The 19,900-nt window shown below is 34.9% G+C and overlaps 1 protein-coding gene across 2 annotated transcripts in view; it reads left to right on the top strand.

Moving 5' to 3' along the window:
* The window catches only part of TSC22D1 (TSC22 domain family member 1), a 160,909-nt gene that overhangs the window by 47,133 nt on the left and 93,876 nt on the right, over nt 1-19,900 (top strand). Inside the window, exons 2-3 of one of the 2 annotated variants that reach the window (XM_043991542.1) lie at nt 8,022-8,178; nt 9,052-10,626. The exons of the other annotated variant lie outside the window; for it this stretch is intronic. Of the exons in view, the coding sequence (XP_043847477.1) occupies nt 8,022-8,178; nt 9,052-9,069 (175 nt within the window). The 3' untranslated portion in view covers nt 9,070-10,626. Of the gene's footprint in view, nt 1-8,021; nt 8,179-9,051; nt 10,627-19,900 lie in introns of those variants that run through there. 2 annotated transcript variants of the gene reach the window in all.

Here is a 19,900-nt window from a genome sequence, read left to right on the forward strand (position 1 = left end):
CTGACGTTTGACCATCCTAATTTGTGAATGATTGTAGTATGGCTGAATTGGCAAATTCAGGTTTATAAAGTCACAGTTATACACACAAATGAATAAAAGTGTTGCCATCTTACCACTTAGTAAATATGTTGCTTACATTGTTAAATTTTAAAGAATCAGCACTCTTTCATCTCCTTGGGAATAGGATAGATTGTTGGATATGTGTCTTTTTTCAGTCCTGCTTTCCTACCCCCCCCCCCCATATCACTCAGATTCCCTCCCAGCCTATTCCTCAGCATCTTGATTCCTTCAATTCTTCATTTCATTTCTATTGTTCAGTTACTGACCTAAGTGTGAAGCTCCCTTTCCTTATGTCCCCATCCAGACCAGTCATGCCCTAGGGTCATTCCACATTGGTGCTTTTCCCCAACCTTTTAAACCAACCTTCCCACTCTGAACATATGGAACAAACTTCACTCTATCTTTTACCTTTTCTATAAGCTTTTTGCTTTTACTGACGCTTGGCTTATTCCAGTTGATAGATCTTTCTCAACCCTTTCTATTGTGGTCTCTCCTTCTGTTCTTTTACACTCACAGGGCATACATACTCTTTGCTCTATTGGTACTTCCAAAGCATGTTCTATCCTTGAGGCAGCTTCATTTCTTATGAAGTATACTCATAGTATAATTACTTCATTCTCTGCAACTACTGCTTGGGTACAGGACAATTCCCCACCTTCCTGGATGACTTGATTACTTTTGTTAAACCCTGTTGGTATAATATAATCTTCTGTGATTTTAAGGTCAGTACAGATAATGCCTTTTCACACTCTAGTCTCAGTCCTTTTACATCATTGTCAGTGACCTTCGTTTACTTTGGCTGTCCATAAAAACATGTATACCTTGAACCTCAGTGTGAGAACCCACACCCATAAGCAGATAAATGTTTACCAAAGTATGTATGTAACATGTAGTCTGTTAGAGGGAGAAAAGACTCGTTAGCCATTTATATACAATGAAATGATTCATGTTGAGAGATGAGAAATGTTACTCTGGTTTCATCTCCAGGTAGTATTTCTTATTTAGTTCTTTTGGTGGGTCCCTTTAATCCAATTTTACAAAGCCGTTTCTTATTTGTATTTTACCACACCAAACTTACTGGGAGAGCTGTCTTCAATAACTTGTATCCTCAAAAAACTTGTCAAATAGAAAGTACAAAATTACTTAAGATTTTAAACTTGGTTTATTTTGTACTCAGTTTCCACCTGAGTCCCTTGGAGAAATCTCTGATGATACAATTTGGCAAAAGGAAAAAAATCATTGAGCTATTTTACATTCTGAAATGTCTATTTTCAGCCATCCTTCTATCTTTTCTCCTCTCTTATTGCCTTTCTGTACCCTAATTGTAATTTGCAGTTTATTGAATCTTAAGATCTTAGGTTTGGAACTGGAAGGGACTTTGGAGTACAAATCCCTCATTTTACACAGAATAGAATAGGCATAGAGAGATTAAGTAACATGTGTGTTTCTTGCATATTATCCCAGCCCATCTCTTCTCTGCTCAGTCTGAGTCCCATTGTCACCTACTTCAAGTATGTTCTTGCTAGCATCCTTAGACTACCTTACTCCTTGATTTTCTATCATATTTGTTCTAATATGCTGAACCCTAGACAAACCACACCATCACCATTCCCCTTTTACTTCTGTTTTCATATAGATTCCACCATATAAATTTGTGTTCTCAGCATCCATTATACATTACTCTCCTTCCTGAACTCTGTGGTCCAGTTAAACTCTCCATTTTGACATTCCTCACACATAAAATTCCTCTTCCTCTCCCCTTCGCCCTCCTGGGAAACAGTCCTACCTGTACCCCTTAATCTTTGTTTTGTTCAAAACTTTCTTAAGTGAACAATGGCTACATTTTCTTTCTACAGGCCTTTTTTGATCTGCTCATTACTAGTCCCCCTTCCTCCTCTTCCAACTCATCTTGTATTCATTTTGTGTATATTTTATTTTGCCTCCCTATAGAATGCAAGCTTTAAGGGCAGTTTCCTAGTCTGTACTTAATAGCAGAAGCTTGTTGGTTTATTCTGTTAACTCCCTAGCTCACTCCCTCAAACAGCCACTTACACTATCTTACTTTGAGCATATGAATGTGGCTCCTGCTTGGAGAAGCGTGGCTCTCTTTTAACGAATTTCTTCCATTTTCTTCCATGTGGAAATTTCCCTGTATCTTCATTCCTCCTTTTTCCCTTCTTTTCTTAGTTTCTAAAGCTAACTCTGATATAGTGAGGAAAACAAGGATTTGATCAAAAGTTCTGGGAATCAGATCATCCATAATTGCTTTATAGTTTTACTATCTCTGCTGGCTTTTTTATCTATTAAAAAAATATAACTGACTCTATTACATTCTTGGATTGTTTCAAGGCCCAAATAGATTATATAGGAGAATTATCACCAGTCAGCCAGTATTTGTTAAACATCTGCAGTGTCAGGTCCTCAGCAAGGTGTGGGCGTACAAACAGAACAAGAGTTCCTCCTTTCAAAGAGCCTGCATTGTATCAGAGAGATTCAGAATGGGAAGGTAACTTAGTCATGTAACCCTGCCCCATCATTTTACAGATAAAACTGGGGTCTGGAGAAGTTGTGAGTTGCCCAAAGTCACTTAGATAATAAATTCAAAACCTAGAATTCATATTTGGGTCTTCAGAGTCTAATTCCAACATTCTTCCCTTGGAAGAACCACAAAGTGCCTTGCAGATGTAAATTATTGTTGTTAGATAGCCTAAAGCTATTCTCTCCCATTCTTGCAGCACTGGGATGCCCTGTTGTCTTCTGTCTCTTCAATCTTTGCTTTTCCTTGGTTCCTTGGATTCAAACCCACACAGAACTTTGGCTCCTGCTGCCTCAGGTCTTCTTTCTTTATTTCCCTATTCAGTGTTTCTCCCAAAGATCACTGATAGCTCCTCATCTCCAAACCCTTTGGCTTTTTCTCCTTTACCCCTCTGCCCCTTTAGACTCTGGATCTCTTCTCCCCTGCCCCGCCCCTCCACCCATCTTCTTGGTTTTCTTTCTATACCTCTAATGTCACAGTCTCTGATGTCTCTTCCCGCTTCCAAATAAAGGCATTTCCTCAAGGTTCTGGCCTTTATCCTTTTTTCTCCAAACTCTTCCTTGTTGGGCTCATCTCTCTTCATTGCTTCCACTTCTCATTTCATTGCAATTGAGTCTCAAATATATTTTTCTAACACTGACCTTTATCAATATTCAGACCAGTATTTCCAGCTGTCTATTGAATCTTTTCACCAGATGCCTCCTACCAGCATCTTAAACTCAACATATCCAAAGCTGAAATGTTTCTCCAAATTGGCTCTTTTCCCCTGACTTCCTTCTTTTTGTAAATGTAATATACTAAAAAGCTTGAATGAAAGCTCTGTTATCTGACCTCAGTATTGAATCAGTTTTACTTCCTGGGTGTTTCTTATATCTGACTTCACATTATGTTCTCCCTGTCACTCTCGTATTTCAGACTCTGATTGCTTTGACTGTTGGGTTAGATTTTTAGTCCTTCTCTACCCTTCCAACATTTTCTTACCCAACCCGTCTTAGACACTATTTCCAAGGCAAAGTTCTAAAGAGAGTTTTGATCATATCCCCTTGCTGTTTCTTATAGAATAAAGTCTTAATTCCTTAATTCAGCATTTGAGGTTGAGGCTTTTTTCTATCTGTTTGTAACCATTTTTTTTTCTATTTTTTTAATCTCCTACTGTTGCACTTCATGCATCCTATTTTTTAGTTGAACTCAACTATTTGTTCTTCCTCAAGTATATACACTCTGTTTTCTTGCCTTCTTTCTGTGCCATTTTCACTGTTTGGAATGGCTTCCTTCTTCTTTTGTTCAAGATTTTACTTGTCCTCTGATGCCCTAGCTCAGATGCTTCTAAATTCTCTTTCTTCCTGGCTGAAAATATTCTCCTTCCTTTGCACTAGTACAATACTGTGTACTTCTGTTGGGGCACTTAGTACATTCCAAGTAGCATATAGTTTTTGTGTTTGTCTATTCTCTCCTGCTGGATTGTAAGTACCTTTGGCAACTTGCACCCTGTCTTATTTATTTGTGTATTTTCCATGGCTCTTAGCACAGGTGACTTAGATATCAAAGACATTCAATGCTTGTTTTAATTAAATTATTGAAAATCACCCAAGCCACGTAAAATAAAACCAGTTTAAAAAGTGAGTTTATGTGTGGCTTACACTTTGGAAAATTTACCAGAAATTTATGTTCAGAATACAGTATTCCTTGGTTGTATGTAACTGGTCTTTTATATTAGATTCTTCTTTAAAAACTTGATTCATGGAATTTCTGTTCAGAGTCATTATCTTGGGATGTGACTTAAAATTTCTTGAACTTGACAAAATTTGCAAAAAATAAGTCTTTAAAAACCTATTTTGCCCAATTAACTTATTGACTTAATTCCCTTTAAGTTGGATTACATATATTTTTGTTTCTTCCTTTCTTAAAGGACAGCTTAAAGGGATGATGTTGCTAGCCTATGCTTCTTATGAAATTGCTTCTGTAAGAGATTCATCATGGTGAGCATGGCCTCAAATCCATAAATTGCTTAGGAAGTCTTAAGCCCTGAAGAAATGGAATTACTGTTTCTTCTAAACGTTTCAAAAATCCTTTATATTTTGCCTTAGAATCTATATTTGTATTCATTTGAATGAATATATTTGCTCTGGAAATTCTTAATTTTCAAAATAAATCAAAGATACTAACCTGAATTGAGGGGAGCTTGACAATTGGCCTGCTCCCCTATTTATACCTATTCAAATTCTACCAATATCTTTCTAATCCGTAAGTTAATATTTTGCTTTACTAACTTTCAATAAAGAAAATATTTCCATGAGGTATGGGAAATAAAGATTTTTTTTCTTTAACTATGAGACCTTCCTTTTAATTTCCTACTGAATTGAAGCTTTATTAAACAGAAGCCAACATGAATTTGAGGAAGGTTTGCTTACCATTTGAATAATGTATACTTGTAATTGCTTGGTAGTTAACTGTAATTACTTTTCATTAGTGGGCCTGAAAACTATTTTTCAAAACTATATTGAAGCCATTTCTATTCAGTAACTGGGTTGGACTCCAGAACTTTAACCATACCCACAGTTACAGAGGGTGCATGCAATGGTGGCAGAAGAGTTGGCCTCAGAGCCAGGAAGACTGGTCTTAGACCTTTGACAGAGCCTGGATTTTTGAACCTCAGGAAAACACTGAACCCCTCTCAGTGTCCTCAGCACCTTTCTAAGACTGTAAGATACAATGAAAAGTTACAGATCTAGTTTCTGTACTTCATCCACATTCATGAATTCCATTAATTTGTGAGAGCTTAAGAAATGAGAGGATACACATGTACTTCCCTGGTGTTTTAAATCATTTTCTGATTCAGTCTTAGAGGGCACGAAGGGCAATACAGTAGGAGAAAAGGACCAGTTGAAGACTAGTCTTTAGCTGAATATAATCTTCCGGGTAATAAATCTTTTTTTACCCAGTTAAAATCAAATACGGCAAAACCATGCTAACTCATATTTCACTAGTTCTGAGTTTGTCCTGATGACCCAGGTAGGATGTTTACCTTTCAAAACTAAAGCAAAATTGAGTAGATTGTGGAAATAGAATTATATGAAGAATGTCGACTGACTAGAAGAAATAGTTTTCAGACATTTGAAAAACTTTTAGATAGTAGTTGCCATGGAAGCAGGCCATATTACTTAAAAGTATATTAACTGGGGCGGCTAGGTGGTGCAGTGGATAAAGCACCAGCCCTGGATTCAGGAGGACTTGAGTTCAAATCCTACCTCAGACACTTGACACTTATTAGCTGTGTGACCTTGGGCAAGTCACTTAACCCTCATTGCCCTGCAGAAAAACAAACAAACCAAAAAAACAGTATATTAAGGCATTTTTTCCAGCTTATTAATGTTGCTTGCTAAAGATTCTTGCAAAGTGACACCTGGTGAATGATAGATACATATATATGTGTATTATATTTGTACATATATATGTGCATACATATATTTATATATAATGAAAATAATTCAAACCACATTTCTTTTTAAAACATTCTATAAAGGAAAAAAAATCTTACTGGTTTATTTGTTCAAACTTCATTTAAACTTGTTCCCTTGTTCCCAGTCCTTAACCTCCCAAGAAATTAGTGAATTTTATTATAAGGCATTTATTAGCCTGCTGACCTAATGGTATGGTCTCTTTGAAAACAAATTTAGGACTTTAAATACATCTATTAGACTTAATTATTAGTTTATGTGCTTATGAACAGACAGTTATAAAATGCAAGTTGATATGGGCTCTATGTCAGTACCTTTTGGCTAAATTATGTTCTCCCTTGGTCACCTACTTTCAGGTTTCATTTTCAAAAACTTTTTTTTTTGATAGGGATGGGATTTTAATATTATGTTATTGTTCTTAATTATCTGTCAAGTTTTTTACTATGGCAGTTAAGCATTTTTTTTTCCAATCACCATTGCTTTTTCTAAAATCTTACTCTTTCTTTAGAAAACAAGGAATTCTTAAGGCACAAACTTATTTCACTTGTTCAGTTAGATTATGAAATAACCATTCCTTTTCAGCTCAGAACAATTGCAAATTGGTGAGCAGAGCCAGGAGGTGGGTCTAAAAGGTGAACTGAGAGCATTACAACACCAAATGTATGTTGGTTGTTGCAACCTCCCTAAGTAGAGGGTAATAGAGTAAGCTTTCAATAATACCTGTTGATTGTTTGATAGTTTTCAGGAGCATAGGCTTTTAGCCACTCACAGGTAAGAAACCTTTTAAATAGCAAATTAGAGAGAGACTTTCATGTCATATTTATTTATCCTCCTTTGTTCATCCCCCAAATCCAGCATCCCCCCCATAATAGAGTAGTAACTAGTTGGCTAAGAAACAAGAACATCAAAAGTATCTTCATTTCCAGCACTAAATCTGGTGATCTTCGTAGGGTTTTCTTTCTTACAGAAAGCATACAACTTACTCCAACCCCCTTAATTCTTGTCACTTATATCTCTATGACCTCCTGTCAGTGTGTGCTTGATTAGAAACTAGGACCTTTACGCATTTTTTCTTTTCTATTTGCTTTCCATAATAAGAGTTTTCTCTCGATTATCTTTGTCTATTAGTTGAAAACATTTCCCAGTTTTATTTTCTACATTTTAGTCATTAGCAATAACTTCTCTTTGACACTGTCCTGAATGCCAAATGATCACCCTGTCTTTCAGTATTCACCTTGATTCTATACCTAACATACTCCATTTCTCCCCACCCCCACCCCCCAAACCAGTTTTCTTTCTTAGCCTTAATGTTAGAGAAATGAGCCTTTATCAATGGCTTTTCAGAAAGTCTTGACTAATTTTATGTTTAGTTTTGGTAAGACTCTTAGAAGGGAGGGACTGAAACATGCAGCTTGATGTTGCTTCTTTGTGTTAGTAATGACTTAAAGACTAAGGACAAATTCAATCTCTTAGGTCTTAGATAATTCTTATTAGTTTTGTTATGGCTTAATCTTTGAAAGCCATCCTTTTTCTTTAATAGCAATATTAACTACAGTGGGATTCCCCTTGGATTTTATATGAATATGAACCTTCCCTTGTCCCTCTAAGATAAATTCACTCTTGTTTCATATCTGTCTTTTAATCTTACATCAGTTTTCTATCTCATGTTGTACAGTTTGAAAGTAAACACAACTCTGAGACTGTTGATTTTCATATAGTATATTATGCACTCAATATTATATCAAAAGTATATTATTAGATTCGAGCTAGGTCATTTCTCAACAGTAGCCAAAGAAGTGATCATTTATGGTGGTAACATTTTTGGAAATTAAGGCACTAAAGAAATTATAGAGAAAAGCAGCTCCTTTTTACCCTGAGAATAAGCCATTACAAACTCAAATGATCAGAGATTGTAATTTCTTAATAAGAGTTTTTTTCTTAAATCTATATTCAGCTCTCTATTTCAGTGCTTCTCCCCTACCAGAGGTGCAAGGAATGATCCTAGAACCACAGATACAGCCAAGACCACGGAGAGCTTTTGACGTCAGGGGTCCACTTTCTCCACTGAACCATTGGAGGCAGAATATCCAGCTTCTGGAGAGAGTGGGAAAGAATAATAAACAAGTGGGTGCTTTCCATTATTTACTTGGGTTTCTTTATAGATCTGAGTGTTCTTCCATTTAGTTATACCAGTGATTTCACTGGGTTATGCAAGAACCAAATCATGTTGCAGTTGATTTTTTCAAAGAATATTAGCTATTTATCTGGTTCCTATTCCAAAAAAGAAAAAGGGAAAAGGGAACTAGAAGTAATTCCAACTTCCCCATACCTCCTCCTATTTATGAAAGTATTGAGTGATGGGGACATGAATGAATGATGAATGCATCAGTAGCTCATAGGCATTTCAAGATAGATGCTAAGGCTATTTTAGAATTTTGTTTTGTATTGGCAGACATTTTGATGCTCTGCTATGTCCCAGTGGCTCAAAAAAGTTTACATTTCACTTTTGAGCTGTCTGGATATCTGAATGCTTGTATTCTGCACAACCAGATGTCCAGGTATTATTCTGTCCTGCAAGTTAGATCTACATGATTGAAATGGTTACCAAATTGGTCTACATCCTACCCAAACTTGAGGATTTAATACAAGTTAATTCTTTAGAAGATGCTATAACACTAGTGCTATAGCTTTACTATAGACTTCATTTTGTAATATAAAGACAAATTCATTTAAAGATTAGGATACAATATCTGTTGAAGCTGATTTTAAATATATTCAAAGATAGCTTTCCTAATTCTGGAAAAATGCTATTTATGTCAAAAAAGAACTTTGACTTAGATTTTTCTTAGTTTTGGAAATTCTTGTCATCTATGATGAGTTTAAAACAAAGTGCCTTTGGCCAGCTTACATTTCTCCATGGTAGACTCCTACCGTGACTTCAGGTATCTTGATAATGGGTTAATGGGAGACTGGTTTATTTCTTCTCTAATTGACCAGATTTCTTTCAACTGGTAAACATCATACTACTTCAGCAAAAGGAATTTCTCTAGCAGAGTCTTCATGGATGATGTCTGTCACATATGCCAACACCAGCAGTTTGGAAGGCAGTGGTGAATGGACCAGTGTAAGATATCTAGAAGACACAAGGATGAGAGAATCACCTGTTCTTTCCATTAAAAACTTTAAAATTTGCTTTCTGGCTTTATATGATGACCTGTTGGTGCTGGAAATGGAAAGGCTTTTACATAATGAACTAATCATATGTTTACGTGACCATGAAAATAATTCTTTTCATTCAGAAGACTGAGCTGCAGGAAGTTCCAAACACTATTCTTTTTAAAAGCTGTTCTAGAGAAGTCTGCACCCTTTGCCTTTAGCACTATAACAGCACATTTTTCTGCAGTGGTATAGGGAGTCTAAAATGGATGGCCAAATTGAGATATTCTTAAGACAATTGCTTACTTGTCTCATGTTTTAAAGGAATTAGGAAGATAAAGGAGAGAGTTAAATTTTCTAGCTATACCTTATTTATATTTGCTATAGAGAACTATTGTGATCTGAAATCCTAAATATTTCCAATCTTGGGCCTTACTTACCACCATCACATTCATCAAATCTATCTACAAAAATGCCAGTTTAGTAGAAGAGGCTGCGTTGTGAGTATATTCTTAATCCAACTTGGTCTGTCTTCTAATGTGGTATATATACCATGTTTAACTTGAGGTATTATGCTGCAAGAAGACAGGCCTGAAGGGGATATACACTTCAATTTCAAAAAAGCCCAAAGGCAACTTTTAAAAAGTATGTAATGGAGATTTGTTAAAATTAGTAAGTGCTTATTTGGATGTTGAGATATGACTCTGACATATTTGATTAAAGTGCACTTAAGTAGACATACATGCAGTTTTGCACATTTTAAACATCGAAAATGTCATTCCAGAGTTATTAAAATTAATATGGAAGATTTTGCTGCTGGTTCCCACCCCTTCTCCCTTGCCCCAAAATCCCTTAAATTTTTATAATAAAGAAATTATTATACATGTAATTCCTTAATAGAGGAATATGTGTAAAAGACAATTAGCTTTGAACAAAAATATTGCTGAAGGGGTTTGAATTCCCATAAAGTGTACTATTTCAATTCACAATTTTTTTCCTAAATACATACTAAAATGATTCAATAGTACTCAAGAATTTTATAAAAATAAAAATTTAAATGTTGGAACTAATACATATTTCTTTAAAATCAAATTAAACTCAATAAACCATGATTGATAAAAGCGAAAACCAACTCAGTTTGAGACTTACTAGATTTTTATTGTTGGTTATTGCAGTTTTGGAGATGATAAGTAATTTAGTCTCCTAATTTTTTGCATTAAATCCCAGTAATTCCTTAAGGTTTATTTTTTTTTAAGTGCCTAACTCTATAGCTAGTGCTTATAAAAGATGTTTTTAAAAATTTAACTTGTATTCTTATGTGAATTTATTTAAATTCTATTTTGTTTACCTAAACATAACATTTTAAATATCTGGTGTCAGTAAGACAATAGATTGTATATAGTACTATATTTTTCAGTGTTTTGTTTTATTTTATATGACCATCAAGACAAAGCTGATATTTTTCTTAGTTTGGTTGGTTAATATTTTTTGAATATTTGTACATATGATTATGTAAATAAATGTTTTCTGCATGAAAAATGTGCTTATTTATAAATGACTTATTTGTATTTCAGGAATAGACATTGAAAATGATAGTTTAAAAATGAATTAAAATTTTTGTATTTTCTCTAGACATTTCTGAATATAGTATACTATTTAATTGATTTTTGTTCATTTGGAGGGAGATTCTATTTTGAAAGTGGGAATGGATTTAATTGAAAACTATTCTTTGCACAGTTAGTGCGTGTGAAATAAGTGATATTATTTAGTCTGCTTTTCTATATTTTTCTAATTAGCTTAATCTCTGCTATTTGTCTCCAGAAGCATTTATTTTGAAGATATTTTTTCATAAGAAAATGAGATTCATTTTGGTACATAGCAAATAAACATTCCAAAATTGGCCTTTTTTAGCCATCAGAAGTTAAAAAAAACTCTGGCAATCTCTGAACATTGTTTAAAATTTAAATTTCTCTGTGAAATCTCTATAGTATGATATAATTTGGATGACTTTAAAAAGCTGGATAGATTAAAACATTTGAAAAAAATCCTGACATTTGAAGACGATAGCCTGTTTTGAGAATCCGGTTTGGTTACAACTGACAAAAATTGTTGAAGGGGGGAGAGTGTTATATTTTAGACTCTGCCTCAGCTTATTAATGTGGAAAGAGAACTCTGGCTCTTAGTAACAGCCCCAGGGTCTTGGCTTGGTTTAAATGATTTAACCTATAAAATGCTTTGCAAATCTTAAAGAACTATCAGTGCTTGTTTTTATCATCATTATTGTTAGCAGTACACCCTAGTGAGAGGCAACATGGAAAAGGAGGGTATTTGGTGTTTGAATAAGAGTTAGGACTTTTTGGAGACATCAACTTAATTGGATCAAAAGGAAGAATTTACCTTTTCTGTGCAGAGTCCACTAGGAGCACATGGATTTAATCTCTGGGATACGAAGAGGAATTTCACCAGAAACGGACTATGCAGATTCAGGATAATATTGAGATGGAGTTTTAGGCAAGATTTTTCAAGTTAAATTAACATTTTCCTGGGGCCCAAAATAAATTAGGTTGGCCTTGAATGAAATAATGGTTTTGTGAGCAGAATAAGAATTTTAAAAAAAATGTTTATAAATACGACCAAGGATAATAATACCGAATGTTTTCAGGCCCATTGCTTTTGGGTGATTCCTTCTGGTAAGTGTGTTGGTAGAGGCTAGTAAAGATGGTGTAGATTGATCAAAATTTTGGAATTAGACTTTAAAGAATTCTTGATAAGACCAAGTTATATAATATCTACATACGTTATATCTCAAAGGGTATGGTAAGTTTTTGCTTATTAATAAGGGGAAACAAATGCTAGCTTAAATTTTTTTTAATGTTTTTTTGGGGGGGCGGGGCAGTGGGGGTTAAGTGACTTGCCCAGGGTCCCACAGCTAGTAAGTGTCAAGTGTCTGAAGCCGAATTTGAACTCAGGTCCTCCTGAATCCAGGGCCTGTGCTTTATCCACTGCGCCACCTAGCTTCCCCTGCTAGCTTAAATTTTGAAATCATTTTTTAAACCAAATACATAGCATTAGTCTTGACTATGCTCTTAAAATAATTTTGTTTAGTATGATAATGGAAGCATCAAAATTTACCTTTGGACAAAAGCACTTGGCATTACCTGATTATATATTGCCATTTATTAAAAGAAAAAAATCTGTTGCCTAATGTGTGTTCCGTTTATTGGCACAATGAAAAATCTTTTGTTTCTTTTAATACTTAATCACAGATGGGGCAGGTAGGTGGTACAGTACATAGAGAACCAGCTCTGAAGGGGCTCAGGAGGACCTGCGTTCAAATCCCACCTCAGTCATTTAGTAGTTGTGTGACCCTGGGCAAACTGTGTAACCCTGATTGCCTCCAAACAAACCCCACTTAAGTAGAATTTTTTAAAAATTCAGTATGAAATTGGACCGGTGGCCATTTTGTTCAGGGTTAGTTTAAAATAGTGAGGGATAGAGGGAAGAATTATTCTGAATTAAACTTTATAGAACACCAAAGCTGGCTTAATTTGATATCTTCAGTTTGGACATAACTGCCTGTAACTTGGTTTATCTTCATTAAGTAACTACAGTGAAGTTTTCCCCTTGTGACCATAATGCTATCTTAACCCCACCTCGACCACAACCACCACAGCGGAGATAAATGCTGTGCTTTTAAAAGAATCTTCTAATAGTGAAGCCAAACTGATATTTGTATATTCTTACAAAAGGAAAACGAATGTATTTTGTGACTAAAATAATGAGATTCAGTTTAAGATTATAAAATACACTGTATCAGATACATTTGACATGTTTTCTAAGCTTTTTTTAAAAAGGTGATATAGAGAAATGCCAAAACCTTTCTTTTGGTCTAGGCCCATGCTTTTATTGGAGTGGGGGACTCTCAGTGTGAGAACTACCTGTGCTGATGGGCAATTTGTATATAATTTTATAGCCACTATTGCCCTGAAGCAGTACGTAAAACCTAGCTTTCCCAACTCTTAGGCAGGCCCTATGTCTACTATGCCATGTTGCCAAAGTTCAAGGTGTTAAATTATGCTTTCTTTACTGCTTAGATAATACCTTTTTAAAAAAACTTCATTTATAAGGTGCAATTTTAAGTTAAGCGTGGGAAAATTAATAATGAAACTAAGTGCCTATTCCTCAAATGGAATGATTTTTATTTTAAGATTAGACACATAGGTGTCTAATAAATAACTTAAAAAAAACAAAAAACAAATACCTTTTGCATTCAAGATCCTTGTGAGCAAATATTTATAATAAAAAGACACAAAACTCATTTAAAAGGTAAATGAAAATTTTCAGAATGCTTTTTAGGAATTCTCTTCAAAAGTATCCCTGAAAGAGGTAGGTAAGGAAAAGACAGCCAAGTATTAAAAGCTGATTTGAAATGATTGATTTTTTTTTTTTAACAAAAATTGTCCTTCCATTTTGATTTTTTAAAAACGCTTGCAGTTTGTCTAGTCTAATTATTTTGCCGAATTAAACAGCACCCAACTTTTGGTCATTGGTTCTAATGGATGGAAGAAGATAAGTAAACAGTTGGAAATTATTATATATTTTTGGAATGCATTCACAGATCTCATTCAGAGAGATACTAATACTGCATCTTCAGACTTCAACCAGACTATCCCAGTGAGGGCCTGCCGCCTGGGTCCCAGCTGGTTGTTATGAGGTTGGGGAAAGGCCTTGTGTCACTGACAATATCATCTTCAGAGTAACAAGAGTTGACTATTACTAACAACTTTAATAAGAGAAGACTTATTCATGTTTATCTTTCTCTTATTAATTTACATTAAATATTCATTGACCACATAGTCCAGAAAGTTAAGTTACTGTTTCAGTTTGAGAGTAAATATTCCTATTTCTGTTATATATACCTATCTATAATATATAATAATATATATTATATTATACCTATATAGAATATATAAAACATAGTTACTAAATCCAATGAACTTTCTTCTGAGGAGTTCATGATGTTTTTCCCACGTTAGTTATTTATCTTCAGACATCTTCAGATTGAAGAAAGGAAATATTTTTTCATACTTTTTATAGGCAAAACTGAAACAGATTCACTTGTTTGTTCTGTATTAAATGATAAAGATATGGGTCATTTGGTCCATATTTTGTATTTAGTGATTCTCTGAGGATTTCGATTAGGTTAAAAGGTTTTTGTTCTATAGTATGACATATATTGCCTAATTTCCAGAATTGAGGGGATACCAATCTGAAAAGTGAATTATTCTTTGGTTATTGAAGATTCTCTTGCTCGTGCACCTCATTTGGCACTAAGGTAGCAGAAGCACTGGAGAGAGGGTTGAATTTGGAATCAGGAAGATCTGAGTCCTAATCCTGCCTCAGATACATATTAGCTGTGTGACCCTGGGGAAGTCACTTAGCCTCTTTTTTCTCATCTCTGAAATGGTGATCATAATACTACCTCTGTAATAGTTTTGCTGGGATTACTAAATAGGAAAACCTGTAAAGCCCTTTTTTTTGCAAACCTTAAAGTACTCTAGAAATGCCAGTAATTTGTGCCCGATTAACTGAGTACTAAATTAATGGATTAATTTAATTCTACTGAAATCTTGGGTAAAGAGTGAATTTTCATATATTGGATCATATATTGCTACCAATTTATATTATCATTTTAGAGAAGTCATGTTTTTGTTTCTGAATGAACTTTGTCAGGGGAGTCCAGTATTTTAGTTTTAAATTTCATTTTAACATATCACATCAACATGTAGCCTGCTTATATAATTTTCTGTAAACAAATATTTTATTGAAGGGATTCTTAACTCAGGATCCAAGAAGTTAATTAAAAATATATTTTGATAACTTTGCTTCATTCATAATTGGTTTGTTTTGTAACACTAAATATTTTATATATTTAAAACCTTTCTGAGAATGAGTTAAGTTTCACCAGACTTCCAAAGGAGTTCTTGATTCACAAAAAGCTAAGAACCTCTGCTTTTATGAAATATCAGTATATATAAATGTATGAGTCATTTGTGAATTCTTACTCTCAATTCTATCCAATCATAGTTATAATAATAAAGTACATTTAATATTTTTCATCATACTTTGATTGGGGAAGGGACAAGAAAGACCATTTTATTCAGCCTACCTAATGTAGTAATCTATATTCTGTAGCAGAGGTGTCAAACGTGGCCCACACATGACAGGTAATCCCAGGTGTAGCCTGAACCAAATTAAAATGTAATTGGGGGGGGTGCAGCTAGGTGGTGCAGTGGATAAAGCACCAGCCCTGAATTCAGGAGGACCTGAGTTAAAATCCTGCCTCAGACACTTGACACTTACTAGCTGTGTGACCCTGGCCAAGTCACTTAACTCTCATTGCCCTAAAAGAAAAAGGTAATTGGGAAAATACTTAACAAAATAAATGAAAATATAGTTAAATGTAGTTAACATCACATTTTAAAGCTGATCTTCAGGGTTCCTTATGGTCTTATTAGTGACCCCATAGCTTCTGCTTGAATAGCTGTAGTGAGAAGCAGATCCCCAGTTAATTAGGCAAGCCCTTGTTTTTGGACACTGAATCGTTCATTGGTAGAGCCAGAAGGGTACTTCCATGTCATCTAGTCCAACACACCTTCCCTTCTTCCTACAACCCCATTTTACAGATATGGAGGCCTTGGAGTGTGAGGAGATTAAATGACGTTAATATAAGAGTGGCAGAGATGAAAACTGAAAGCCAGGTCACCTGACTCCCAGGCTATTTTCCTTCTATTGAGCCAAAATCTGCCTCTGTATCTTCAGTTAATTGGTTCTAGTTCTGTCCTCTGGGGCAACAAAGAATAATTTCTTTACAAGATGAAAATGAAAACTATATTTAAATATTTGAAGGTTTATCACATTTCCCCATAACCTTCTGTTTTGTAGGCAAAATGACCTTCAAAAGTAAGTTCTTAGGGTTTTGAGCTTGGAGTGAGGGAGACTTAAGTTCAGTTGTCATCTCAGATACTAGCAGCATGATCTTGAGCAAATCATTTAATAGCTTAGTCTCAGTTTACTTATCTGTAATATGGGGATAATAGTAGAATCTACTTCACATGGTTGTTGCAAGGACCAAAGAGAATATATTATACATACATGTTATGCAGAAAGTACTTTTTAAGCCTTTTGAATGTTTGGGGGGGGGGGAGGGCAATGAGGGTTAAGTGATTTACCCAAGGTCACACAGCTAACAAGTATCAAGTGTCTGAGTCTGGATTTGAACTCAGGTCCTCCTGAATCCAGGGCTGGTGCTTTATCCAGTGTGCCACCTAGCTGCCCTGCTGAGTGTGATATAACTCTTTTCTTTCTTTCCTTTCTTCCTTCCTTTTTGATGAGGCAATTGGGGTTGTGACTTGCCCAGGGTCACACAGCTAGTAAGTGTCAAGGGTCTGAGGTCAGATTTGAACTCAGGTCCTCCTGAATCTAGGGCCAGTGCTCTATCCACTTCGCCACCTAGCTGCCCCCAATAGTGTTTCTCTTAAAAAATGGTACCCAGGATGGAATTACAGTACCCTATTTGCTTTCTGATAATGCTGAGATCATAACCTCCTTTATTTTGGATTAGATATTTTTATTGTCAACATAAGATCACATTGGCTTTTTGGGCAGTTAATGGCAGTTATCACATTGTTTGTTCATATTAAATTTAGAGTCAACTACAATCTCTAATCATTTTCCCACATGTATAGTTACTCAGTGGCCTCTCCTATTGTATAATTTTAGAGTTCTTTTTTTAAACCTATTTAGGTATTTCTCAATTCCAGTTTCATTGTCCAACCTACAAGCTACTCCTAGCTTTGTCTTATCTTAATGATTTGATAAAGCATGCTATTTATTTCTCTCTTCCAAGTTATTTTGATGAACCACATAAAACTCTGTTTAGGAGGTATATGCAGTGGTAATATAGATTTGGTTCTAAAATTCATGTAAGTTATAATTCTGAATTCCCACAAAGAATAGGTATTGTACCAATGTTTACATTTTGATAAGGAAGAAAATTTGGCTTGAAAGTTACAACTTAGGCCATTTTAGCTACATACAAAATAACTTCATTTATAGCTAAAATAAGTTTTAAAAAATGAATAGCTATACTAGAAGAGATATGTCCAGGTTTATCAAATTTATCTTGACTCATTTCACTCACATTAAGTCTGTATGTTTTAAATATTTATTCTTGGGGCAGCTAGATGGCGCAGTGGTTAAAGCACTGGCCCTGGATTCAGGAGTACCTCAGTTCAAATCCGGCCTCACAGTCGACACTTATTAGCTATGTGACACTGGGCAAGTCACTTAACCCCCATTGCCTGCAAAAAAAACCAGAACAAAACAAATAAATATTTATTCTTAAGGAGGCTTTATTCGGATTCTGGCAGATGAAGATTTGAGAACTCTGAGCCAATATATGACTTTAAGAGGAGAAAATGTGGGTTGAGCATCTTTTTCACTAAGGATGCTAGATAAGATTCTTCTAAAAGCTCACTTCTGTTTGTAAATTAGGGATTTTTATTACTAAATGAATTCCTGTGGCTTCAGAAGCCTCTTAAGAGGCCATTCTCTTAAGTGTTGCACATGTGTGCTAGAAATAACTGAAAAGATGTAAACTTGAGTCAAGAAATATTAAATCACTCTCATCCAGAAAAGAAGAATATTTCTGATTTTTCGCTTAAGTTAATATTGAATACAGGGTCTTAAAAATATTGATAAATTATAGCTCTTTCACCAAAATATTTTTTTTTAAAGTGAAATCCCATTTAAATTGAATATTATCAGCTTTGCTTTTTTGGCAGTGGAGAAATAGTAAGCTGTTTTTTGGAATGTAGCATCAGTAGTAACATTTTGACATTAAGACTTGAATTCTTTCTAACATGTTCATCTTTATATAAGGTTAGCAGAATGGTAAACTCATTTCATCTTAATGATAAAATATTCAGATTCAGAATGCTAGCCCTATGTAGGACTTCAGATCACCTTATCCTAATCTCACTTTTACAGGTCAAGAAACTGAGGCTTGGGAAGGTTCTGACTTGCTCAGAGTCCCTGAGTTGTTTGTTACAGATCTGGGACTTTGTAGTTTTTGTTAAAGTAAAACAATAATTTAGGGGAAAGTCTTAGGAATCTTACATCTATTCTATTTCTTTATTCTTTATATTTCCATAGACATTTCTGCTCTTAATATTTTAGAGTGATATTATGCATTTTTAAAATCCCTATGGCTATGTGAAAAAATACACTAATAAATGGCACATCAGCCCCCCCCTTTTTTGAAATGTCACCCTCTATTGATATCCATTCAGCAACGAAGGCTAAATATGCTACAATTTCTTTGCATATTGGATGCAATTATAAACATTTTTAGGTAGTGATGTCATGTCAGATCCATGACATTGTCAAATTGTAAGAACATACATAGCATGCTTGTCCATCGTTTTGGGAAGGGAGTAGATAGCCATGCTCTTGTAAATGTTCACCTGGGCACTATGTAGGTTTCAGAGCACTCCCTAAAACATTTATGAAGAAGAATATTAGGATTTTGAGAATTACTTTAACTTTTTGTGGTTGCCACTGAAAGTTCAGAAATGGATTAAAGTAACAATAGCTACAGAGATAACAATGTTGCCTGTTATTTTTTTTTAATGTTATGCTTAAAATGAAGCACACCTGTTTCCCAAACAGCACCATTTAAACAAGATTGTTGTTTATTCGGTTTTTTAGTTGTGTCCAACTCTTCATGACCCCATTTAGGGTTTTCTTGGTAAAGCTACTGGAGTGGTTTGCCATTTCCTTCTCCAGCTCATTTTACAGAGCGGGAAACTGAGGCAAACAGGGTTAAATGATTTGCCCAGGGTTGCACAGCTAGAAAGTATCTGAGACCAGATTTGAACTTGGGAAGATTACTGATTCCAGGCCCACTGCTCTGTTCAGTGCACCACCTAGCTGCCCATAATATACAAGATATTGACATACAATTTATTCAAGATGTTTAGCCAATAACATAAAGTTTCCAGTTTGCTAATTCCTTTGCTTGTATCTCATTTTATGCTTATAATACTGAGCTAGGTGCTGTTATCCCTGTTTTACATATAAGGACACTGAGGCTCAAATAGTAAAAACTTTGTCCAGGGTTACACTAGTAATTGAGCCACTTGAATCCAGGTCTTCATGTCTCCAAATCTAATACTCCATCCATTTGGTCACATTGCCTCAATAAACATGTAAAGTTAATTGTAAACTTGATGGAAATGTCAGGTGTTTTTTTCTTTTTTCATTTTTTCTAATGACGAGTGCATTGCACAGTAACAGTACTAGGCATTGGGTGAAATCCAGAGTGGAGATCATTGAGGATCTGTTTCCTCATGGTGTTTACAGTTTGTTTAGTAGCAGGATAAAGCACAGGGACATATTACATAAATCTGCGTTGTAGTTAAGTATAGTAGAGAAGTTGACCATAGTATGGGAGACGACATTTTTTTTGTCCTTAATGCTGATTCACAATAAAAGCTAAATTGACTGAAATTCTGCAATTGCATTCTACCTGCAGGTCCCCCTTGCCAAAACTTAACTACTCTTCCACCTCAGAAGTTTATAACATGAATTCACTAAGATAAATAATTTCAAAGTATGGTGTCAGTTT

This window comes from Dromiciops gliroides, chromosome 3 (assembly GCF_019393635.1).
Source record: "Dromiciops gliroides isolate mDroGli1 chromosome 3, mDroGli1.pri, whole genome shotgun sequence".
Classification (NCBI taxonomy): domain Eukaryota; kingdom Metazoa; phylum Chordata; class Mammalia; order Microbiotheria; family Microbiotheriidae; genus Dromiciops; species Dromiciops gliroides.